Here is a 25910-nt window from a genome sequence, read left to right on the forward strand (position 1 = left end):
CAATGTAAATCTAAACCTTAAAATTCAAAACTTCACTCAGTCACTCAAACACTCTCTCTCTTTTAGTCTCTTCCACTTCCAGATCTCAATCTGTTAGGAATATAGGAAAATCATCTTCTTCTTCTCAAACTCTCCCAAAAAAAAAAACCCTAATTCCCAAATTTCCCCTCTTTCTCTCTCCTCCGAATCGCATCAATGGCAGGCGGAGGCCCCAATTTGGAATGTCGGATGTACGAATCTCGATACCCAGAAGTGGATATGGCGGTGATGATTCAGGTGAAGAACATCGCAGACATGGGTGCGTATGTTTCTCTTTTGGAGTACAACAATATCGAAGGAATGATCCTTTTCTCTGAACTTTCTCGTCGTCGTATTCGGAGTGTTAACAGTCTTATTCGGGAGGGTGTTAGAGATATCGGAAAATATATGTGTGATATATTTTCCGTAGATATCATTTAAGAGAATAATATATTTAATTAGCATATTTATGTTAAAATATTATTTTGAGAATATATCTTTAGGATTTATGGTTAGACGTATATTTTTAGGAAGATTGTTTCCTATCTTATGAGCTTGGGTTTTGTATAAATACTCAACCGAATAATAATCAAACCATTCATTCTATCTTCTCCCTAATTTGTCACAATCACTCACTCAGAATCGATTGTTCACGGTCGCCGTCTGTCACTCTCTCTGCTCCGACGCCATTGACTCAACGGCGACAGCGATTTCAGCCGCTAACGTTGGCTGCGATCTCACTCCGACGCCCTACTTTTGCTGCGAGTTTAGCCTCCGACTCTGACTGCTATTTCACAGTAAGTATTATTACTTTGTTTCACAATTTTTTTCTTCTTAAATTGCAATTTCACGATTATTGTTTTTGACTTGCAATACACATGTTTTAGTCTTTTTGATGTTAGAATTGGTTGAACTATTTTTGATGTTTAATAAAAATATAAAATTATCCAATGTTTTCAGAAATCATGGTCTTCATATTAATTCCAATCAAGTAATTGCTAAACATATCTCAAAAGCCTGATTCTTTGGGCTTATATTATCCTCGTTTTTCGACTAATAGAAGAGAGGAAATTTGTTGTTGCTCAAAATTCATTGAAATGTGTGTCAATTGATCAAAATATTAAGTACCCAGATAAAGATTTGGTGTCTATTGTGGAGGAATGTGGTAGTAAGTATCAATTTGTGGGAAAATTTTATGATCTTTTAATGAGGGTTTATGCAAATAATAAGCGGTTTAATGATAATGCATACAAGGTGTTTGATTATATGTTGAGGAGAGGGGTTGTATGATTTGCTTGGTTAATGGCCGTGGATTTATATTATACATCCAAAAAGAATAAGAGAGTTGTCAGACCATGGATTTATATTAGTTTGCTTTCCAAAACTCTTTTTGGATAGTATACGTAACTAAGTACCAAAAAAATGGTTTCCTAACTTTCCTAGACCATGGATTTATGATGTTGATTAATGATTATGATAATAATAATTAATAAAGATGATGTTTAATTAGGCCATCAAATTAGCTCCAAGTGATATTTTAAAGTTTTTTCCTTCCTGACATTTCATACCAACTACAAATTCTGACACATAAATACAGAAAGTCATCAATAATAGTGTCTTTATTCTTTGGAGTACAATTTATGCTCTAGTTGACAAGTTGTCATATTTTTGTTGTATCTATCCAATTGCAGATTTTCACATTCTTAGCATTTTATTCAACTGAGCTTGTTATGGAGCTTCAATCCAAAACTGAAACTGTGGATTATTCGTTGGAAGTATGGCCTGCTAAAACAGTTAGAGAAACTTTCATCTCCTTTTTCCAATCAAAATCTCACACTTTCTGGAAATCTAGCCCCGTTGTTCCTTTCAATGATCCTACTCTGCTTTTTGCTAACGCTGGTTTGTCTTCTTCTTCTTTTTATTTTTATTGTTTTAGGTTTTTTTTTTTTTTTTTTTTTTTTTTTTTTTTTTTTTTTTTTTTTTGTTTGCGTTAAAGCTGTTATGAATTTTATTTATATCTCAGTATTTGGGTCTGGAGTATACAGTCTAGTACCATGATTTTTGGATTATTGGTTTCACAAAATGTTATCTAAGACCTTATTTGGTTTTCTGTAGTGCTAGCAATTTTTTCGCCATTAAGAAAGGACGGAGGAAGTATTATCTTAGTTTTGTTATTGTAATGAATATATACATTGTATTTTGGCTCGAGCGATGCCCCGGGTCTATGATATTGTTTGAGTTATTTAATCATAATTAGAAATTGAAATATGATAATTATATGGCGGTACATTATTCTAAAATAAATATCCAATACTAAAAAAATTGGGCGATAATTGAAAAATGTCCATAAAAAATACTATATGTAAAAATGCCCCGGGTCTATGATATTGTTTGAGTTATTTAATCATAATTAGAAATTGAAATATGATAATTATATGGCGGTACATTATTCTAAAATAAATATCCAATACTAAAAAAATTGGGCGATAATTGAAAAATGTCCATAAAAAATACTATATGTAGAGATAAAATTTGAACATTAACTTTTAAAACTTAAATTATATAAACCAACTAAGGGTGCGTTCTTTTCGTCTGAATTTTCCTTATCTTATTGGAATTTTTCTGATCTTATCTGAATTTTCCTTATCTGATCTGAATTTTCCTTATCTTATTGGAATTTTTCTGATCTTATCTGATCTGAATTTTTCTTATCTGGTCTTGAAATTTTCTTATCTTATCTGATTTTTTCTTATCTGGTCTTGAAATTTTCTTATCTTATCTGAATTTTTCTTATTGTAGTTGTTTTTATAGTTAGAATTTTTCTTATCTGGTCTGAATTTTTCTTATCTGATCTGAATTTTTCTTTTCTAATCTGAATTTTTCTTATCTTATCTAATTATTTTTAAAATAAGCATTGTAGTGCTTAAATAAGTTGAAAAGAACGCACCCTAAGTGTAGCATAAATAGTTAAGTCGAGTCTCTCACTCTTTATCCCGCGATAGATTCGAAAGTAGTGAAAATTCTTCATAGTAATAGGAAGGAAATAAAGTTTAAATGAAGCGTTTAACATTTTGTAATGCAAATAAAATTATGTGCAATTGTAAATAAAAAGAAAAAGAAATTGGGCCAATTTTTTGTTACACCCTAAAATGGAAAGTTGGGCCAATTTTGTGTTACGGAGTGAGTATTATTTTTTTTTTTTTTTTTTTTTTTTTTGTGAATTTGTACAAAGTTAGCTTGAACATTATTTAATAAGAATGCATAAGAACTTATCATATTAATTATGAAACATTAAACAATAAAATTAACTTGGTTTAGTGGTTAAGATTTCACATACCTTGCCAAAAGGTCTTGTGTTCAAATCCCTGCCTTTTAATAGATAGTATAGATTTGTGTCAAACTTCTGAAGAAAGTGACACGTGGCACGTACACGTTCTAAGGAATGCCTTTTAATAGATAGTATAGATAGATTCAAGTACACAAGTTGGTTTTGATCATTTACTTATAATTACTGTGATTGGGCAGGTATGAATCAATTTAAGCCGATCTTCCAAGGAAATGTTTATCCTAACAGTCCTTTGTTGGAACTGAAGCGTGCTTGCAACACCCAGAAATGTATTCGGGCTGGTGGGAAGCATAATGACCTTGATGATGTTGGGAAAGATACCTACCATCATACCTTCTTCGAAATGCTCGGCAATTGGTCCTTTGGTGATTATTTCAAGAAAGAGGCAATTGAATGGGCCTGGGAACTCTTGACCAAGGCAAGTAAATTGTGGGACTTGTCTTAGTCGGCTTCTTCTATGTGCTCGTTTAGTCTTTTAATGTATTTGCATTTTAGGGAATGCTATTGTCTGTAGTGAGCGTTATGATTAAATCTTGCTTCATTTTGAGACTATATGCAAACTTTTTTCTGTAATGAATATTATACTAAAAAGGGGCTTTTGAACATGATTATTGCTGGTGTTCTGGTCACAGGTTTACAAGCTACCTGCTGATCGAATTTATGCTACCTATTTTGGTGGTGATGAGAAAGCTGGACTCGCTGCTGACATGGAGGCCAAGGATATTTGGCTGAACTTCTTGCCTCCTGAACGTGTATTGCCTTTTGGTTGCAAGGTGAATTTTCTTAATTATGTGGACCCTATGATGGCATTGTTAACTTTACAAGCTAAACTACATTTTATTGCGTAAAATGGTGAACTTTCTAACCTTGGATGTAAAAATAAGTTTTATTGCTATGAATGCTCTTGAAACCTTTTTCAATACTCTCTATCATGGAATGGAAGCTTCCGCAATGAAGCTTATTGTTTCATATATAATGTGGCTGAGGGTTAGTTTGTAGGTATATGATCAGTTTATTGTTAATCGGGCTGAATTCTTTTAGTGAACATCTACAAAGTTGCGATAGCAGTGTACATTCTTTTGTAGTTATAGCTAAGCTGCAGTTCCTACTTAGTTCATACAATCGATGTTCTAGCCTTGGGAAGTGGCTAGTGTCAAATTTCATAATTTACTGAACTTGATTGCTGATTGACTACTAAATAGGGGTTCTGTAGTCAGTTGACTTTAGAATCACCTTCCACAAAGACTATGTTTCGTGCCATAACATTAATATATGACAAACTTGCACATCTAAGTCCGAATAGTTTACTACAAGACTTGTGGCTGTCATATGAATAGCTTTTTCTTTTGATTATTGTATCAGTGGGGAATAAAAAGACAGTAAATGAATTTATTTTTGTATGCAATTGGATTTTATATTGTGACATTCTTGATTTTTGAATCTTGCAACCTTTTCTAGAGTCCCTTGGGCATAATTAAATCAGATCTGTTTTATTTTTCTATATTCTTTTTTAATCCTAAAGGGGGAAATGTTTGCTTTCAAGTTCCTTTGGTTGATTTTCTATGACATGAACCAAAATGATTGATTGATTGATTCATTCATGCTTCATTTATTATATTTTAAGTGATCTCACTTTTGATTTTGATTTTTTGAACTAGTATGTAGTAGCTATATGAATCTAAACAAGATCTTCAGCAAGCCCTTCATTTAGTCCAGGAAATACATCTTAACTTAACTGATACCCCTTTTGAAAGGGGCAATGTTAAAAATGATCACTTCCAAAGTGATGTCATTTTACTCCTCATATAGCCTAGGACTTTTCTAAATGGAAACCAGTTTACTTAGTTAGGAAGGAGGGATTGAAGTTTCTTTAACCAGTTAGGCGTGTGCTACCAGTTTGATCATTATTTTCAATGCCCAAGCCATATTACGATTGTTGTTGCATGCATTCGTAATCAGATCTTAATCTATTTGGCTTTATGTTTGCATGCCATAGGACAACTTCTGGGAGATGGGAGATACTGGTCCTTGTGGGCCATGCACTGAGATTCATTTTGATAGGATTGGGAATCGTGATGCTGCATCACTTGTTAATGATGATGACCCTACTTGTGTAGAGATTTGGAATCTTGTCTTCATTCAGGTATTTTTATTTTTTATTTCTTCATATTTTGTGGAACTATTGCTACAAAATATCAGACTTCATATACTGTTTTCATTCTTATGAAAAGTTTTTCTTTGATGCTGATCTTGTCAGTCACAACAATACCAAAGTCCTAATACCAAAAGATGGGCTGCTGATCTTTTTCATCTGTGCAATATTATTATTATTATTATTATTATGTTTTGGCTATGAAGCATTTGTTTCCTTTGAAAGGCTTCTGAATATTGGCGTCTGAATGATGTACAGTTTAACAGGGAAAGTGATGGTTCTTTAAGAACCCTTCCTGCCAAACATGTTGATACAGGAATGGGTTTTGAAAGATTGACTTCTATTCTTCAGAAGAAGATGAGTAATTATGATACAGATGTCTTCACCCCCTTGTTAGATGCTATTCAACAGGTAATCAGATGATGGAAATATATTTTATTGGTAGGTACTCTGCAATGTGAGGTTTTATAGTTGGTTTTGGTCTGGGGCGAGTGTCCAAATATAAGGTATTCACTTGTATGTGCCAATGTGTTTGAGGGGTTCATGTATTTTCATAGTGCCACATTTTATGGTAGAAAAGATTTTGAAGAGTCTTGATGTGATGGTCAGATTGATACATAAGTCTTAATGTTGGGTATAAATCCAAGAAATTAGTATCTAGTTACAAGTGTATGGAGTTACAATGTGGAGATGAGCATAAAGGATTTCCTTACATTTATTTTACCAAAAGAATTACTTGTATAGTATATTGAATATTTGAGCATCTGACATGACATGGATACTTGAGCTGATATGAAGAGCCATAACATCATAAGTCTTCAATTCTGCATTTAACAATGCATCTTCGAGGAATGTAAAGTTTATCATTGGTAGATTAATGGGCAATTGAGTGTCTTTGAGTAATTTATTTTTCCAATTTAGAGTTCTGCCTGTGCTTGGTGGTTCAAAATGTAACGGAATTTCCTTAACATTTTTATGGCATGGTTCTGGTCTTGATCTGCTGTACCCTTGTGGCCTTGCCAGTCATCTATTTTCAAACTAATGAGGAGTTACACTGTTTAAAGAGAGGGGGTCAACTTGTGTTTCATATATAGCAATGAATGCCAATACATTAGTAGGATATAAAGGAGCACTACTTATCCGAGATACTAAACCATAATTATGTGGTGTCATGGTGGTTGGGTAGCCTTCTTTGGGTTAAGGGCTAAAGCTGTATTTCCATTCCGGCTGCTTGAATTAGTGATTTTCACTAGAAGGATAACTGGCTATTTAATGAACTGTCTGTTCCAGCCTATGAAATTCAATGAACTTATATGCAACCTCCTTTATCCTAGTAGAAGCGGGAGTGTAGGCATTAGCAATGTTTATAAATGCATAGTTTTACTAAAGCAATCTCGTGCTGGTTTTCATTTTCTGCCCCTACATTAAGGTACATTACCGGCTATGAAGATTTGTTTCAATATAATTCTTCTCCTAGTTGTATGAGCTTGGTCTATTTTGGACTCTTTTCAGTTGGTTTGTGGTTTATGTGAAGGTTTTTGTGTGGACAGGTTCTAGATTACTTAAAGTTAATCCTTTAGTGTTGTGTTGTTGTATTAGTTTCGTGTGTAACTTGGTTTTGTATGAGTAATAGATCATTTTTGAGCTTTAAGGGTTTGTTCTACTAAATTTTTTTTACTTCAATTTTAATTGAATGTAACGGAACTTATTTGATCTTAATTATATTTGACTGAATTTGAAGAACTCCTACTGTATATAATTAATATAAGTCAGGTGTGTAGAAGAGAGCTTATATCTTTAATATGCATTCAGGCAACTGGGGCTCGTCCTTATTCTGGAAAAGTTGGAGATGATGATGTAGACAAAGTTGATATGGCTTATAGGGTGGTTGCTGATCATATAAGAACTTTGTCCTTCGCAATTGCTGATGGTGCTTGTCCAGGTATAGTCTGAATGCTTTGTAGGTATTATTGTTGCTGTGGCCGGTAAATCTTATTATATATCCTCATAATCATGAGCAAATGAGAGAATTATTCATTTTTGTATTCAATGATTAGGTAAGAGGAATAATATTGAGTTGAAGATGATGGGTAATTATATTATTGAAGTTTGCTTTTGAAGCTTTGGTGGTTATTTAGTCCTTGTCTTATAATGACAACTTGTTTCTCTTGTTCTCAATCATAGAGAGGCTCAAATTGCTTATTTTCTTAGCAAAGGTTATATATTACATCTTTACCTTAGGTTTTTAATATTGTGATTTTTGGTGGAGTACTTTCTTAGATATATTTCCTTTGCTTCATTTTGTTGTACCCACTTATCGTTCTTATCATTTGTTTTTTTTTTGTCCCACATACTTTTAGATTATTCCTTTTTTAACTTTCATCCTACAACTCCCTGTCAAGATTAACAAACTTACGTTATCTCATACACTCTCCCTTTTACCTTTTCTCACACAAACCCTAAACATAACTCCCTTCCACACACAACTCCCGCTACCTCTCTAACCACATTTGCTTCTGTTGCTAGTTGTAGTAGATGGTTAAGACAAAGAAATGGAGGGAGTTGTATATTAGATGTGTTACATGTACTGCTTTTAGTTTGTTACAACCAATGAATTTCTAGGTCACACTATTGGGTCTGGGAATGTTGATCTCATAAATTTCATACTTCTTATATGAAGAAGATGTTACTGACCTTAAGGCAGATCATGGGTAATTAGATTATAGAAGTTCGCTTTTGAAGCTTTGGTGGTTATTTAGTCTTAAAATGGCAACTTGTTTCTCGTGTTTTCAGAGAGACTTATATTGCTTATTTGCTTATCAAAGGTTATATATTACATCTTTACCTTAGGTTTTTACTATGTGATTTTTGGTAGAGTAGTTTCTTAGATATACTCCCTCTGCTTTATTTGTTGTAACCACTTATCGTTCTTATCTTTTATTTTTTTGTCCCACCTACTTTTAGATTGTTCCTTTTAAAATTTCCTCCTCTTCCTTGGTTGCTGCCTCGTCCATGACCTCGACCATTGTGGTATCCACCACGAGTAGTAATATGTGCTCTAGTTTGTAGAGCATGCTCCGAATTTGAAAGATTATTGTTCTTGCAATATTCGTTGTTCATGTGATGACAACGAACCCATTAATCTTTCCAGGGTCATTTGAGACATATTATTCCCTTCTTCTATAGCTGGAACAACATTGTCAAATTTTGAAATTTGTCGATCGTATAATTTTCTCAAATACACGTTGGTCGCTAACAATTTCTCCATTGGCCCGTAATTGATTGACTATATATTGAACACGGTCAAAATAGGCTGCAATGGTCTCATCTTCACTCTTGTTTAAATTTTCAAATTGGCCACGTAATGTTTGCAAACGTATGTGTTTAACTCTATCATCACCTTTGTAGGACTTTTGCAAAATGTCCCACGCAGCATGTGAAGTTTGAGCCAAAGATATTTTTTGAAAAATTGTTTTTGGTTCAACTGAAGAAAATATAAAGCATAATGCTTTTTGATCTTTTTTTTTTTTTTTTTTTTTTTTTTTTTTTTTTTTTTTAATACATCTTTCTCCTCCTTTGCTAGAGACTCAAACGGTGTAGAGTCCTTGACATCTTGAAAACCATACTCTATTACATCCCATAAATCTTGGGCTCTAAAGAAAACTTTCATATGAACTGCCGAATCATTATAATCCTCTCCATTTGACAACTTTGGAAGAGGCACCTGAAATGTCTTGGTGGTGGATGCTATTATTAAAATCAATAATATATATTGGTTTATGATTCTAGCTCTGATACCATGCAAGGAAAACAGGAATTTGCCAGATAAAAATAAAAGATGCAATGTAGGAGGAGAAAATATTTATTTGTTTGTAATAATAAAATTTTATTAAACTCTGTGATATATATATTTTCTTGATTGATATATTCTTGTTTACATAAGCTGTTTATATAGCTACTCTAATGCTAAAGAAACAATGGCATATATATCATCCTTATTTTCATCCATTTATATTGGATGGATTTAAAACATTTGCTAAACATGCTTTGCTATTAGTAAGTCTTCCCTATATTCAAGTTTGTTCATTCTTCACACCCGCTATCTCTCTAGCCACATTTGCTTCTCTTGCTAGCCGTATATTAGATTTGTTATATGTTCTGCTTTTAGTTTGTTACAGCTAATGAATTTCTAGGCCACACTATTGGGTCTGGGAATATTGATCTCATAAATTTCATGTATGAAGAAGAAATTACTGGCCTTTGGCAGAAAATGGGTTCTGTGATTTCTTACTTGTTTGGTTATTTGTCTAGTTATTTGTCTAATGCTTGTGTTTATAATGATGTTCATATTTTAGATATTCATCATTTCATGGCTATCTTGGTTTCTTGATTTACCCTTTAATATATATGGACAAAGTCACGTTGGTTGGAACCAAGAGCTAGCAAAAAATGTGAGCAAAAATTGATCGTAATAAAACATGCATTCTAGGATTCAATTATATACTTGTATGGAGTATTGAACTGGATTACACTCTTATGTTTTGGCTTACATGTCATTTGGAAAAAGGTACTCTGTTGTGAATACACATATGAGACTTCACAAATTTGTACTTTAAATGCAGGTAATGAGGGTCGTGAATACGTTCTAAGGCGCATTCTGCGTCGTGCTGTACGCTACGGACGTGAAGTGTTAGGTGCCAAGGAAGGGTTTTTTAATGGGTAAGAAAGTAAAGCATGCTCTTTTTCAATCATTTTTGCTTTTTTTGTAACTACCACCTTTGATACTCCTTTCTCATTAATCATGTTTTGTGTAATTTTCTATTATATTCACACTAACGTTCTGCATGTAATTAATTTATCTCTGGCATCAGGCTTGTACCTACTCTGGTGGATCTAATGAGTGATGTTTTTCCTGAGCTAAAGCAGCATGAGAAACAAGTCAGGGATATCATTGCAGTTGAGGAGTCCAACTTTGGGAAAACATTGGTTAAGGTGAGAAAGTAATGCTTGCAATAGATGCTTACTTTCTTGCATGTGGTAATGCCTTTACAGATTTGCTAAAAGTTGTTTTTTTCTACATGTCTTTTGCTCCTGGCTGTTCCTCATTCAGGCTACCTCTAAAATAGTTTTGTTTATTTGAAAACCTTATGATGTGATATATTTATCAAAAGAGGGACCATTGCCTATGTTTGAATTTGATATTTACCACTTCATTAATTCTGCCCTCTTGACTTCGTCTTTTGCTATTGTTACTTATAATTGCTTACTCTAGCTTGACAAGCTAGTGATGGTACATGACTTGTTAAGATGCTTTCAAGGAAGGCACGAAACTGTATATCAGAGAAGAATATTTCCTTATACTTGAATGCAATTAATTCATACATGTGATTTTCAATTTGCAACCAGGGAATTGAGAAATTTAAGAAGGCTGCTCAGGATGTCCAAGGGAAGACTTTGAGTGGCCAGGTAAATTGCTTTCCTTTGGTCGTTTGTTTATCTTTCGTTTCTGTTGTGAGTGCTTCGTTGCATTTTTACTCGTATTTTGTGAAAATTGTTTGAAATTCTTACTTTGCCTTTGGTCCACACACACACACACACACACATATATATATATAGACACACACACACACACATTTTTTTATTTAATATTTTTAATGAAATCACTTAATATGGTCCTAGCTCAGCAATTTAGGCTTAAATGGGGTCGAATGTGAATGTTCTGGGCCTCAACAATCTCTTTTTTGGCTGTTTCACATATGCAATATGGCCATTGCTTTCTAAAGTTCTTTTCTGTTAATGCAATAGAGCTGTCAATGATTAATAAGGTGTTTGTTGCAGGATGCATTTGTGTTGTGGGATACATATGGCTTCCCATTAGATTTGACCCAGGTATTGAGTTTTTGGATAACTTTTGAACAAAAGCAATCATGCTGTTCACATACTCTGACTCCTAGCCATTTTTATTCTGTAGTTGATGGCAGAAGAAAGAGATTTGACAGTTGATACAAAAGGATTTGTTGATGCTATGGAGAAAGCAAGGGAAAGATCAAGAAGTGCTCAAACTAAGGTATTTCTAGAAATACTAGTATCTATAGCTGGATCTATACATGTTGGGTGGAGGTGAACTGCATCTTTGTTTAAAAATGCATGCCTTAGGTGCATAGCTGATTTACAATAAAGGGAAAAAAATCCTTTCAGTTGATGCAGGGGCGGATTGTGTTGGTGCACACTAAGTCACGTGACTCAGCAGCACCAAAAAAAAATTAATTTTTTTTTAATAAAAATATCAAAGAGACCGCTTATTGTAGAAAGGCGGTCTCTTTGATGCTGCTAACAGAGCTGACGCAGGTTTCCTTTTATAAAAATATCAAAGAGACCAGCTGTTAAGGTAAGTGGTCTCTTTGATGCTGCCATTACATTTCCCATTTTAGAGCTGCTTTCTTTCTTCATTAAAGAGACCGGTTTTACTTAATAACAGGTCTCTTAAGTAATTTCATTTTTTTACTTAAAATTTTTGCTTCTATTTATAATTTTATATCCTATATTTGTGCAACCAATTTTAATATTTTCCCACAAATCTAAATAAAAAATCATAAACTTAATGTAATAGTTTTATATTACTATTTGTTTGTAACATGTTATTTGTAATATTTTCAACTTGTAAGATTGAATGTTTAAGTAGTACGGAGTATTTGGTTGTATTATGGATTTTTGTGTCCTATTTTAGATTGAAATTGATGTGGTGAAATATAATTTTATATATATATATATATAATTTTTGGAATGAAATTAATTATGAACAAGATTTGGAAAAATTATTTGTACTTTCACAAGTAATCAATAATTGATAGTGACTCATCAAGTCGGAAATCCTGGATCCGCCACTGAGTTGATGGGATTAGTTCCTTGAATCTTTCTAGTTTATCGAGTGGATTTATGTCAATCTAATTCTGTATATGAACTCTTCTAGCAAGCTGGTGGTGCAATTAGAATGGATGCTAATGCTATAGCATTATTGCAAAGCAAAAAAGTTCCGATCACTTATGACTCCTTCAAGTACATCTGGTTTGAGGTTAGTATATACTCATTTCCCTTATTCTAGTAATGTTACTTTAGTCTTCAGCTGAAACTCTGGATTTATAAAAATTTTATGGCTTACATTACATGTAATGGGGGCATGTTTTTCAGGGTCATGATAGCACCATAAGAGCTATATACACTGGATCTGAGTTTTTGGAGATTGCTGTAGCTGGCCAGGAAATTGGTGTCGTTATGCAGTCCACTAGTTTCTATGCCGAGCAAGGTGGTCAGGTATTATGCTCTTTACCAGTTATATGAGACGCATAACTTGTCAACTGTTCTTTGTTTTCTGGTCTGCTTTTAGATAACTGCTCTCTCATTAGATAGCTGTTCAGCTTGACATTGCGTGATTGTACTTTGATGACTGCTTTTGTTTAGTGTTTGCTTATTTCTGTTTTTAAACTGAGTCACAATAATTTTGGTACAATTGGAGAGTTTCCATGCTTAACAAATGTGCTCCACGAAGCAGAGCTTTTTCTTTATTTTCTGCACATTCTATGCTTATCTTTATCTAGTCCCTTCTTTAAGTATATTGTTGCTGGACAAATGTTACTTGATATTGATTTACATGGAACGTTACTGTCTAGTATTTATGACAAGACTTGAATTTGTTTTAAAGGACCAGGCCTTCCAACTTAGCCTTGAATGGGCTAAGGTGGTAATATACAGGACATTAATAAAGGGAGATTGACTTTATTATACGTCAATCTCATAGGGAGTCTCAAATGAGCTTATGGGGAACTCATATTTATAACAGTGTAGACCGTATAATCCATGGAAATAAGAGAATTGATGTAAAGGATGCAATTGATGTAAGCCTCCGCTAGTTCTTTCTAAAAGACAATTCACTTAACATAAACCATGTAAAACTTCTAGTAACAACCTAAAATAATTATGAAGTATTAAAGGTTAAAATTGATAATCACACCATGACTTTTTGTTAGCCAAACAGTTATTTCTATGGAGCCTACAAAATCCCAATTTGTATGAAGTTTTGTTACTTCACGTGATGCGATTTCTAGTTTTATCTGTTAGCAATAATATTGTGATGAAGGATGATATAAGAAGCAAACAACATCATGGTGAGATATTTTAAGAATTAGAAAGATATTGAAGACTACATTGATATCAATATCGATTTCTTATGCCATTAGTAAATGCAAGCAAGCCAAATTTTCTTAATATTTAAGGGTCTTCCGTTTTCTTCTTTTGAATGCTGGTACAAGACTTTGTTCAAGATCCTATGATCATCATCACATTCTAAAAGCCCACTCCTTCATTTTCCTTCTTTTTATAACATTAAGTCCTTTTTCTATTTGTTTTAGCTTGAGATTAAATTTGTAGGTGCAAATGAATTGGGCTTTGTCTCATTTACTCCGTAATTCCTTTCACCCAAATGGCTTCCTTCTTGTGTATATTTAACTGCCACATTACCAAACATAAATCAGTTGAACCAATTCACAATAATTGTATTTGCTAATTCTAACTTATATGCAGAATTAGATAATTAAGAATACTCAGGGTGCGTTCTCGCCGTCTTATAAAACCTGATGAGGTCTGATCCGATTTGATTTGATGAGTTCTTATGAGATCTTATGATAACTTATTATGAGAACTTATGAGTTCTTGTGAGATCTGATCTGATGAGATCTGATCTGATAAAATCTGATCTGATCAGATCTGATCTAATAAGATCTTAAATAAGATGAACAAAACGCACCCTCATAGTACATATTGTTTCAAATCTGATTAAAGTATTATAAATGCAATAATGACCATCCACTAATATTTTTCAAGGACTTAGCAAGTAAATGTAAGTGTATAAAAATATATAATATTTAACCATTATCACCATGTAATTAAGTGATGGCATGTCACAATTGAATAGTGCCTTGGACTGGGTGTTGGAGAGGGAGCTTCGTTTGGTGAGATAATGTGTAGTGCATTTGCATTGTAATAATAGTTTAGACTAATTAATTTAGATTTAAAATATTTCAAAACCTTTCCAAACACACGGGCGTTACTTTGTTTTAGATGTAAACGATTTTAAAATCTTGTATTTTAGCTTTGAAAAGGAGAAGAAGAATGGGGAATTTGGGTTTTCTTCAAGTGAAGAATTCTCATTTTTGAATTGGTATATGTGACCTAGGATTTCACCTTAAAACCCTAAATTTAGCCCTCATAAATCAGACTCATAAGTCATAACTGAAGGCTGTGCTAAACTACTTCCTCCGTCTCTAATTAATGGTTACACTTTTAATATTTTTTTTTTTTATCAAAGTGTAGCTATTTAAAAGAAACGGAGGAAGTATTATTTTCATTTCTTATGTCCCACTTTAATCATCTAATTATTTATTTGCTTTTTGTCTCATGGAATTTTCTAGTTGATAGGAAGTACATGACTTAACCTTTAAACTTTAGAAGTATATAATTTTTGTTAGCTAGTTGTCCAGTTGCACTCTTTCATTTGATCTTTTTATTTCAGATTTTTGACACTGGATCACTTGAAGGCCCACAAGGAAGTTTCAAAGTTTCTAATGTTCAACCATTTGCTGGTTTTGTTCTACATATTGGTTCCTTTACTAGTAATACTGGTAGATTTTCTATTGGCGATTCAGTCACTTGCCAGGTAAAGTTTGGTCAACATTGATGAGGCTTTTTCCATATGTACCTGTAAAATGTTGCCACATGCTTGTTTTCCCTTGATCAATATATTTTTCGGTACAGGTGGACTATGAGAGGCGTCAACGCATTGCCACCAACCATACCTGTACACATATGTTAAATTTTGCTCTAAGGGTGGGTAGCGTCATGGGAGAAAGACCTTTTCATGTTATACGTGTTGCTACATGCTGTGTCTAATTGCTGTACATATGTAATTGTGCAGGAAGTTCTTGGGACTCATGTCGACCAGCAGGGATCTATTGTCCTCCCTGAGAAATTAAGATATGATTTTTCACATGGTAATTGAATTTCAAAATTGTGTTGGCCTTTCTGCCAGTTATTTGTTTGCTGAAAGTTGTTGATTTTCTGAACAGATGGGCCCGTTCAACACGAAGAATTGAGAAAAATAGAAGGCATTGTGAATGAACAAATTAAGGCTGAACTAGATGTATATTCAAAAGAGGCAACTCTTGCTGATGCCAAGCGTGTGAACGGTCTAAGGGCTGTGTTTGGGGAGGTAGATTTTTAGTTTTTATCCTAGTGGATTTTTATTATATTATACTCCCTCCGTTCACTTTAGATATTCCCATATGGAATTGGGAAGGGGACTAAGAGAATTAAATTTGCGGTGAAAATGCATTTAAAGAGTTCATACATTTAAGTTTGTTAGTAAAATAAATCGTTATCTCACCAAAACATTGTAATTGTAAAAAAAATCATTGATGCAATATACATCCTGACTAAGACCACTGAAATTGCAAATTGGTTTGATTTTATATGAGTGAAATTTAGAAACATTACATATGTGAACTTAAAGGAACACTAATCGGGAAATGGGAACATTAGGGAACGGAGGGAGTAATATCATTCTCAGTGTGCTCTTTTGGTCTGCTCGGGCTCTTTTGGTCTGCTCGATATCTTTACCTAGTAAAACATTGTGATTGTCATGGCAGATATACCCTGATCCTGTAAGAATAGTATCAATTGGGAAGAAGGTGGAGGATCTCTTGGCAGATCCAGATAAGGAGGAGTGGCTGCAATACTCTGCTGAGCTTTGTGGAGGTCCCCATGCATTGATTGCCCCTATTTTTTCATTTTGAAGTACCCTCCGACCTCTGTCACTTTGTACTGAAAGTAGTGTGTATATTATGTAGGAACCCATATATCAAATACAAGAGAAGCTCAGGCATTTGCTCTTTTATCTGAGGAGGGAATTGCCAAAGGAACACGTAGGGTGACTGCTGTTACAACTAAAGATGTAGAGAAAGCATATGAGCTGGCACACTCCCTTGAGCAGGAAGTTATTGATGCAACAAATCTTGAAACAAGCCTGCTTGAGAAGGTTGTATTTGGTTTTTTTGAACCATTTATTCTGTTTTTCCCCTTTAGCTTTCTAATGCCGAATCTTATAATGTATGTCGCTCCATGATATTAGCCTCACTTTTATCCTACAACCAAACCTTAGTCCCAAAATAATTTATGGTCGGTTAGACATGATTCAATACGTGGATTTGCAAAAATCAACTGAGCCTCACTTTTGCTCTACTTTCTAATATTTTTTGCCAGAAAGTAGCTTCTCTAACAAGCCAAGTAGCTTCAGCAGCCATCCCAGTAACCAAGAAAGCTGACATCAATCTGAAGTTACGTTTGTTACAGGTAATTTTGCCTGTGTTCTCATTGCTCTTTTTTTTTCCATTTGATAACCATCTGCTTATATAGTTGTATATTGTCCTTGTTTTCTTGCAATGACTTCAGGAGCAAGTGAGCATGGCAAAGAAAAAATTGGATAAAGAGAACAAACAAAAAGCACTAAAGACTGTAAGTGATCAGGCAGAGGCTGCTGTTTCGGAGGGGAAATCCTTTTGTATTTCTCGTGTGTATGTTGGTTTAGATGCTGCTGCTGCTAGGGAAGCTGTAAAAAAAGTGGTAGAGCGAAAGGTTTGTGGCAGATATTGAACCTTTTCTTGGTCTCATTTTTCCCTTTCTATAATTGTATTCCCCTTTCTATAATTGTATTCTTTAAACATATTCAGCTACATGGCTACTTGTGTGTGTATTATGTTGATTGCTAACTTTGCCTTTACTCGGGGAATCAGGGAATACCAATCATGGTATACAGTGTGGATGAAACTGCCCATAAGGCTATGGTATGTGCGAAAGTACCTGGTGATAACAACACATGGAAGGGCTTAGAAGTGTCTGAGTGGTTAAAGAAGGCTTTGCGCCCTTTGAATGGAACGGGCAGCGGAGGGAAAGATAGTTTCGCTCAAGGCCAGGTCAGCAACAAATTCTCTTTTTAGGAGATTGAATGCTTATTTATTATGCACTGACTAATATTGCATAACTGTTTTTTTGCTAATGTAGCTTATTTCCGCAATATTAGTTACAATGATTATGTTGTTTTGAGCTTTAATCAAGAGATTTAGACATCTGCCTTACAATTTAGAGCTCTAAATTACTATTATTGTGGATTCATTCATAAATATCTCTATTATATAAGCCAAGAGGGGAGGGTGGTCTCCCGTGTCCAGGTGGATTATGCATTTGCCCCTCTCCGCTTTGCAAATTACACACTGCCATTAATGGCTTATATAATAGAGATCTGCACGCGATGTCACGCACGCATCGCGTGTATAGAAAACTAGTATTATATATTGAGGAAATAGGTTCTCTTGATGATGGGTGGCTTTTCCTCTTTAGGGTCGTGACGCATCAAATGTGGAGGAAGCTGTAAAAGTTGCAGCAGACTTTGCGTCATTGAAGCTGAACTGATCTTTGTTTGCGTAATAATTTGGATAATCAATCAATCTTGCTGCTGCAAGATTCTAGGAAAGGTCATATTTATTGCTTATTGACAGATGTTAGATATGATTTTTTATTTTATTTTATTTTCTTGCTTTTCATATCAATGCTATACTACCTCTGACCTCTGTCCGCAATTTAGACCAAAAAGCTTTTTCTTTTTTTCTTTAAAAAAAAAATATATATATATATAAAAAAATTGAAGGCACATGTATAACAATCAGGGGCGGATCTGTGTTGGTGCACACTAAGTCACGTGACTCAGCAGCACCAAAAAAAAATTAATTTTTTTTTAATAAAAATATCAAAGAGACCGCTTATTGTAGAAAGGCGGTCTCTTTGATGCTGCTAACAGAGCTGACGCACGTTTCCTTTTATAAAAATATCAAAGAGACCAGCTATTAAGGTAAGTGGTCTCTTTGATGCTATCAAAGAGACCAGCTATTAAGGTAAGTGGTCTCTTTGATGCTGCCATTACATTTCTCAGAGCTGCTTTCTTTCTTCATTAAAGAGACCGGTTTTACTTAATAACAGGTCTCTTAAGTAATTTCATTTTTTTACTTAATAATTTTTGCTTCTATTTATAATTTTATATCCTATATTTGTGCAACCAATTTAAATATTTTCCCACAAATCTAAATAAAAAATCATAAACTTAATGTAATAGTTTTATATTACTATTTGTTTGTAACATATTATTTGTAATATTTTCAACTTGTAAGATTGAATGTTTAAGTAGTACGGAGTATTTGGTTGTATTATGGATTTTTGTGTCCTATTTTAGATTGAAATCGATGTGGTGAAATATAATTATATATATATATATATATAATTTTTGGAATGAAATTAATTATGAACAAGATTTGGAAAAATTATTTGTACTTTCACAAGTAATCAATAATTGATAGTGACTCATCAAGTCGGAAATCCTGGATCCGCCACTGATAACAATGTTCTGTTTATCTATCAATATGTAAGAATAAAATAATAGTAGTTATGTGGGATTTGTTTGACTTGTACATGTATATTTAGTTAGAAGTATTATAATTTCATAAACATGCAATGGCTCAATTTTAGATATTCATATATAAAATGTACATTGGAGCTGAATGTAGAAATCAATAAAGTACATAGTGATTGCATAATTTTCAGATTTTTCAACTCATGTTATTAAGTTATTAATATTTTTCTTTTGTTTACATTCTAATAGGGAGTACCACTTTATAATAAGATTCTGTATGTACAACTCTTTCCATTACCGATTAATTAGTTCATAGTTGATTTGAGATTGTATGTTAGTAATTGATTTACAATATGTAGATTAATGTGGCAAAATTGTAAAAAAAATAGAAAAAGAAAATAAAAAATAACACATGTAAACGTTTGTTTATCTAATAGTATTAAGCTGTCACTGATATTGTCAAAGAATTTTAGGCCTAATAGCTTCATTGATTAATTTATGGATGGCGAAATGGAAATAAAAGGTCCAACATTTGGCTAGTCTTCTCTATTTGATCTTAGCTACTTCCTTCGTTTCTTTTTAAATGTAACATCTACTACAATCTACTATCTACTACAAGTATTTAGTAACGATGACCATTGAAAAATCCCCCACATTCATCCTCAAAATCTCATATGAAGCTGACATCAGCGGACTAGAAATGTGCCATATCATTACATCCCTGCCACCCAAGCGCCATGTAGATGCCACATCACTACATCTCTACCATAATCAATAAAAAAATGATTATAGCAAGGTTTGAACCCGAGACCATTTTACATAAAGAATACACCCTAAGAGCACCTACAGTAATGAATAAAAAAAACTTGGCTTCACAAGATTTTTTCCAACTCTAGTCTACAACAACAAATCTATGGTAGTTGTAAATAATCTTCGCTAGTTGAACGAAAGAATCCGTCAATCATCGACAAAAATCAACAAAATCAACGCTAGGAAAAAAATTGATATGCACACCTTTTTTTCGCTAGCCGCACCCCAAAACGACGAGTTTTGGTGTGCGGGCTTCTTGTAGCAACACCAAAACTCGTCGTTTTGGGAGCTAAAAAAGCAAAAAAACTTAAAAAGATCACCTGGGCTGGAAACACGCGCGGCCCAAGCTTTTTTTCGAAATTGTTTTTTTTTTGTTTTTTAAATAACTAAAAATCTATAATTCTAAAAAAAAAAAAAATACCATAAAATTCCTCATTTTCAGATCTATAAATAGACACCCATATTAACATACTTTCACTCACTTCATTTCTCACCCTTTCAATTAAAATTAATTAAATTTCCAAAAAATAAAAAAAAATTCCCTAAAAATAGCCAAAAATTCTATAAAACTCCCAAAAAATTAAGAAAATTTTTTCTAAAATTGTGAAATATTATCCTCTTATATTGTGATCAACTACTAAAAAAATGAGTACAAATCCTAACAATTTCCTACTAAACATTGATCCAGAAATGTTGCAAAATCCTCAATTTCAAGAATATTTGAGGAACCTTTTATCCCAAAATTCATCTTTATTTCCACTCAACCCACCCCAACAATCACAATCTGCTTTCAATTTTGATTCAACACCTAACTACAGTGCATATGAGCATGTGCCAAACACTCCACAAAGTGAAATGAATGTTACTACACCAAACCAAGGTAGTAACAATTTCGTAACTCCACTAGATGAAGTGGAGGAAGCTGATGTTGCTGAACCTTTTTTTCCACCTCCATATCCGTTGCATTCCTCCCAACCATCCCCGTCTGAACCTGCGGGTAAGAAAAATTGGTCGAGAAGAGAGGAGGAAGCATTAATTGCTTGTTATATGGAGCATTGCACTGATGCAACCATCAACACAAATCAAAAAGCATCTGTTCTTTGGAGGAGTGTGGCTGCCTCATATGAAGCTGCAAGAGCATCACGTCCTCATGAACTTAACAAGAGGACTGTCAACATGTTGGAGAGTCGCTGGAAGAGAATGTGTACTGCCATCATGAAGTGGGTCGGATGTTATGATGAAGCTAAGCGCAATACAAGGAGCGGTGAGAATGACGCCGATGTGTTGAACAAAGCACATGTGATATTCAAACACACGAACAACAAAAATTTTGGACATGAAAGTGCATGGAAGATGTTGGAAAAGTACCCAAAATGGAGCACAAGGGTCAACCGCTATTTACCAGGTAAGAATAAGAAGACTATTGAGCCTTCCAACAGTGATAGTAGTGGTAAACGTACAAGAGATGACCTTGAGACGGAGATCAACACACCAACCGATGGTGGTGTTGGTAACTTCGTCTCCGGTGGTATTTCAAGGCCACAGGGTGTAAAAAATGCGAAAGCTGCTAGGAGGGAAGGATCCAAAAGGGCCAGTAGTGGGTCTGGTGAAGTTGATCTGGTATCGGCTACTGAGAACATTCGAGCAGCTTCAGATGTGAGGGCAAGACATATCAATGTGCAAATTGAGAGGTTGGAGCTCGACAGGGCTAAAGAGGAGAGGAAGTTAAGGAAAATGGAGTTTGAGAAAAATAAAATGAAACATGATACACTCAACGCTTTGCTCAATAGGACAACTCCATTAAATGATGCTGAAGAGAATTTGAAAAATCGTCTATTGAGAGAGATCTATGGGGATTAGTCTTTTGATTTCTATGTTTGTATTTTAATTTGCCTTCGATTATGTTGTTTCAATTTCGTACTTTGATTATGTTTTTTCAATTTCGTACTTTGTTCTACTGTTGTTTTAAATTTTAATAATTATGTATTTTAATTTGTTGTTTTAAATAAAATGTATTTTAATTTGTTTGTTTTATATTTCAAATTTTGATATTAAGTGTTTTAATTCGTACGTTATAATGAGTGTGTTGTTCCATCACTGGCAAAAACACATATAAATTGAAAGAAGGCATGAATGAGACTGCCAAAAGCAATAAATTAAGCATGCATGTGAGTGATCACATCATACTGAAAAAGACTGATATATGATGAATCATCACTTTTAATTAAAGCAAACAGATATATTTCAGTGGTATGCAATAATACTGATATATATGAATAGAATGCATTAATACTGATATATTTGAATGGATAGCATGCAGCCAATGAGTAATCAAATCAAACTGAAAAAGACTGAAATAAAGCAAAAGTATCACCTTTTACCAAAGGAAACATATATATTTGCGTGGGTTACAATAATACGGATATAATTGAATGGTGTGCATGGAGCAAGTGAGTAATCAAATCAAGCAGTAGTACCTCTGAAATAAAACACAAGCAACAGATATAATGGATGGTATGCATAAGAACTGATGTAAAGTGAATGGCATGCACAAGAAATCTGATTTTTTTCATCAAGACAAGGCATGCATCAATGCCATGCATGCAACAAAAGTTAAAGATTTTTTGTTTTTTCTTCTTGTCTACATTACACAATATATAATAAGCAACGTGTTTATATTTATGCACACCATCACTTATATTTATCTACATTACACCATTTTATGCACACCATCACTTATAAACAACATCTATTTTAGACTCATTTAGTTTACCACTTATTAAGTTTTATTAGAATTATGTTCAATAGTACCTCTAGTTCAAATTCTTCAACATTTAGGCGGTTAGATGAGGAAGATTTCGAGTTGGAGGAGGAGGTGAGTAACTATGTATTAGAACAAATAGCAAGAAAGAAGGTAGAAGCAAAAAAGAAAAGTAAGAAAAAAAGAAAAACGATTAAAAGAAATAATGAAGAAGGCCACAATAGGCTGTTTCTTGATTACTTTGCCCCCAACGCTGTTTATCCAGCAAATATATTCAGAAGAAGATTCCGTATGAAACGGGATCTTTTCCTGAGAATCGTTGAAGGGTTGTCTAATTATGATGAATATTTTCATCAAAAACCTAACTGTACAGGTAAGCTTGGTCTATCTAACCTTAAAAAATGTACAGCTGCATTAAGGATGTTAGCGTACGGTGAAGGTGCTGATACGACGGATGAATATTTACGTATCGGTGGGCCGTGCGACAACTGCTAGGGAGTCTTTGGAAAAGTTTACCGAAGGTGTGATTGCTATGTACGGTGGTGAGTATCTAAGAAAGCCAACTCATGATGACATGGTGAGGTTGCTAAATTCCGGTGCAGCAAGGGGTTTCCCAGGAATGATTGGAAGTATAGATTGCATGCACTAGGAGTGGAAAAATTGTCCAGCAGCATGGAAAGGTCAATATCAGGGTCGAAGTGGGAAGGCTTCTCTCATTCTTGAAGTTGTTGCTTCGCAAGACTTATGGATATGGCATGCATTTTTTGGTATTCCAGGATCATGTAATGATCTGAATGTCCTCTACCGAAGCCCGGTGTTTGATGATATTCTACATGGTCGTACGCCTCCGGCAAATTTCATCGTCAATGGTCGTAGTTACAACATGACGTACTACCTAACAGATGATATTTATCCTCAATGGGCTACATTTATTCCTGGAATAACTCATCCACAAACAAATAAACAAAGAGTCTTTGCTCAACGCCAAGCTGCAGTCAGAAAAGATGTTGAGCGTGCTTTTGGTGTGTTACAAGCTCGTTTTGCAATAATAAGAAAACCATCACTAGCTTGGGATGAAGACATTTTGAGTAACATCATGAATGCTTGTATAATCTTACACAACATGATAGTAGAAGATGAGCGAGACACATACTTAGGATATCAAGATCCTTCAGAATTCAATGAAGATCTCCAACAGAACATCCCATCCAGCTCGAGCAGAATGAGTGGTGAAGATAACACGTTCACGTATAATGTAGAAAGACCATTCGATATGGGTGCATATCTTGCAAGAAGAGATGAAATTCGTGATAGGCGCACACACCAAATGTTGAAAGATGACTTAATCGAACACAATTGGAGTAGATATGGGGCGTTTCATTAGATATCTTAATGTTGTAATTTTCTATTTTAATGTTGTAATTTTCTATTTTAATGTTGTATTTTTTTATTTTTAATGTTGTATTTTTCTATTTTTAATGTTGTATTTTTCTATATTTAATGTTGTATTTTTCTATTTTTAATGTTGTATTTTTCTATTTTTATTGTTGTATTTTGCTATTTTTAATGTTGTACTTTGTTTTTCGTTTTGTAGTAGATCAGTAGCTTGTACCATGTTTACCGATGAAACAAATTTTATTAATGAAAATTTAATGTTAAAATAAATAACGATCATGTTTTTAACATAAATTTAGTAGCAAAATTAAAAAAAAAAAACAATTTCATAACGAAATACAATTTAATAACGAAAAAAATAAAAAATTAAAAATAAAAAATATTAACGACAAAAAAATGAAATTAATTTATATGCGTTTTAAAAATAAAATAATAGCATCAATTCATTAATCAACTAATATAACTGGGTTAATATTGAAAATTATGAAAATAAATGAAAGAGAGAGAAAATAAATGAAAGAGAGAGAAAATAAGGTGGGGTATAGTAGATAAAGAAGAGAGAGAGGGATGATGGGTTTTTTTTTGGCATTGTTGTGGTGTGGATGATTGAAAAAATCTTGAGTAGTGGAAATATGAGGTGGATGAGTGAGAAAGTGTTAGAGAGAGAGAGGGATGATGAGTTTTTTTTTCATTGTTGTGGATGGTCTAACCAATTCAACCAACATTATTTGTTGTTACAAATATAACTTATTTAATTGATATTATTCTATTATCAGAGTGTCCTTCACTTTGTTCTGTGCGATATGAAAATAAAAAACAGATTTGAACCATTAATCGAAAAATTATTAATTATATTGTCTAATTACTCTAATATAAAAAATGACAAACTCCGATTAATTTTTAATTTATTTTGGTGATGAGGCAAAAAAAGGGACGGTTATTATTAGGAAAATGAGTATGTTTAAAAAGCTCAAAATTTATGTCTTAAAGGAATTTAAAATTTTAAGACAAAATTACATGCTCCCTTTGTTGAGTCCTTTCCCCCAATAATGCTGGGAAGAATTCTAATTCCCAAAATACCGCTCAACTTTTATTTATTCCCTCTATACCGTTGAAGTAGCGCTTTTCACATATAAACCGCTAAATCATGTAGCGGTTTTACTAATTTGCAAACTGCTACCTCAAGTAGCGGTTTTGTTGAATAAAAATATGACTTTGCAAGGGATTATAATGTAGGATAATGATATAAAAACTCTATGTTATATTCTTCTTATTATATGACTCACACTTTTTCTCTCATACAACTTATTCGTTTACAATGTCATGAATGCATATATATAATACAATATAATTCTAAAAATGAAAAATAACTTTCCTAAGATTTTTGCATGAATAATTGATATTAAACTGCTTTTCAACAAACTTTTGTTATTATGTTTTTAACTTTACTATAAATAGCTTATAATTTAGTTATTGATGAATTGTTTTTAACACTCCCCCTCGTCAATAACTTTCTCTTAAAGATGTTATTGACTTTAAACCGAGCTTCTTTCGTAATTCTTCAAATTTGATTTCGTTGAAGCCTTTGGTGAATATGTCAGCCACTTGATTTTCTGAATTGATATGTTCCATGTGTATCTCCTCACGTAACACTTTCTCTCGTACATAGTGATAATGTACTTCCACATGTTTAGTTCGTGCATGAAACATAGGATTCTTTGCTAAGCATATAGCTGACTTGTTATCGCAATATAAATTCACCGAATAATCAACTGGTTGATGAAGATCTTTTAATAATTGGATCAACCAAGAACTTTCTTGCGTTGCCATTGCTGCAGCTCGATATTTAGCTTCTGTACTTGATAAGGATACAATTGGTTGCCTTTTACTGCACCATGAGATAGGACTTGAGCCAATGTTA

At 33.5% G+C, this 25910-nt stretch overlaps 2 protein-coding genes across 2 annotated transcripts; both read left to right on the top strand.

The window, feature by feature from the left end:
* Nucleotides 1-1643: 1643 nt before the first annotated feature.
* Nucleotides 1644-18169, top strand: LOC145609517 (alanine--tRNA ligase-like). The gene is made up of 23 exons (XM_081664981.1): nucleotides 1644-1917; nucleotides 3544-3782; nucleotides 3997-4137; nucleotides 5361-5507; nucleotides 5775-5927; nucleotides 7329-7458; nucleotides 10139-10235; nucleotides 10388-10508; nucleotides 10923-11003; nucleotides 11355-11405; nucleotides 11488-11583; nucleotides 12487-12588; nucleotides 12705-12827; nucleotides 15082-15225; nucleotides 15324-15395; nucleotides 15484-15559; nucleotides 15635-15777; nucleotides 16214-16322; nucleotides 16415-16602; nucleotides 16827-16916; nucleotides 17016-17198; nucleotides 17357-17536; nucleotides 17961-18169. Exons 1-23 carry the CDS (start codon nucleotides 1749-1751, stop codon nucleotides 18030-18032), a joined length of 2907 nt encoding a protein of 968 aa, XP_081521107.1. The 5' UTR covers nucleotides 1644-1748; the 3' UTR covers nucleotides 18033-18169.
* A 4461-nt stretch (nucleotides 18170-22630) lies between these two features.
* LOC145621493 (uncharacterized) lies at nucleotides 22631-23978 on the top strand. The gene is made up of 2 exons (XM_081676227.1): nucleotides 22631-22967; nucleotides 23371-23978. Exons 1-2 carry the CDS (start codon nucleotides 22631-22633, stop codon nucleotides 23976-23978), a joined length of 945 nt encoding a protein of 314 aa, XP_081532353.1.
* Nucleotides 23979-25910: the final 1932 nt, after the last annotated feature.

The sequence above is a fragment of the Chenopodium album genome, chromosome 3 (assembly GCF_948465745.1).
Source record: "Chenopodium album chromosome 3, dcCheAlbu1.1, whole genome shotgun sequence".
NCBI lineage: Eukaryota > Viridiplantae > Streptophyta > Magnoliopsida > Caryophyllales > Amaranthaceae > Chenopodium > Chenopodium album.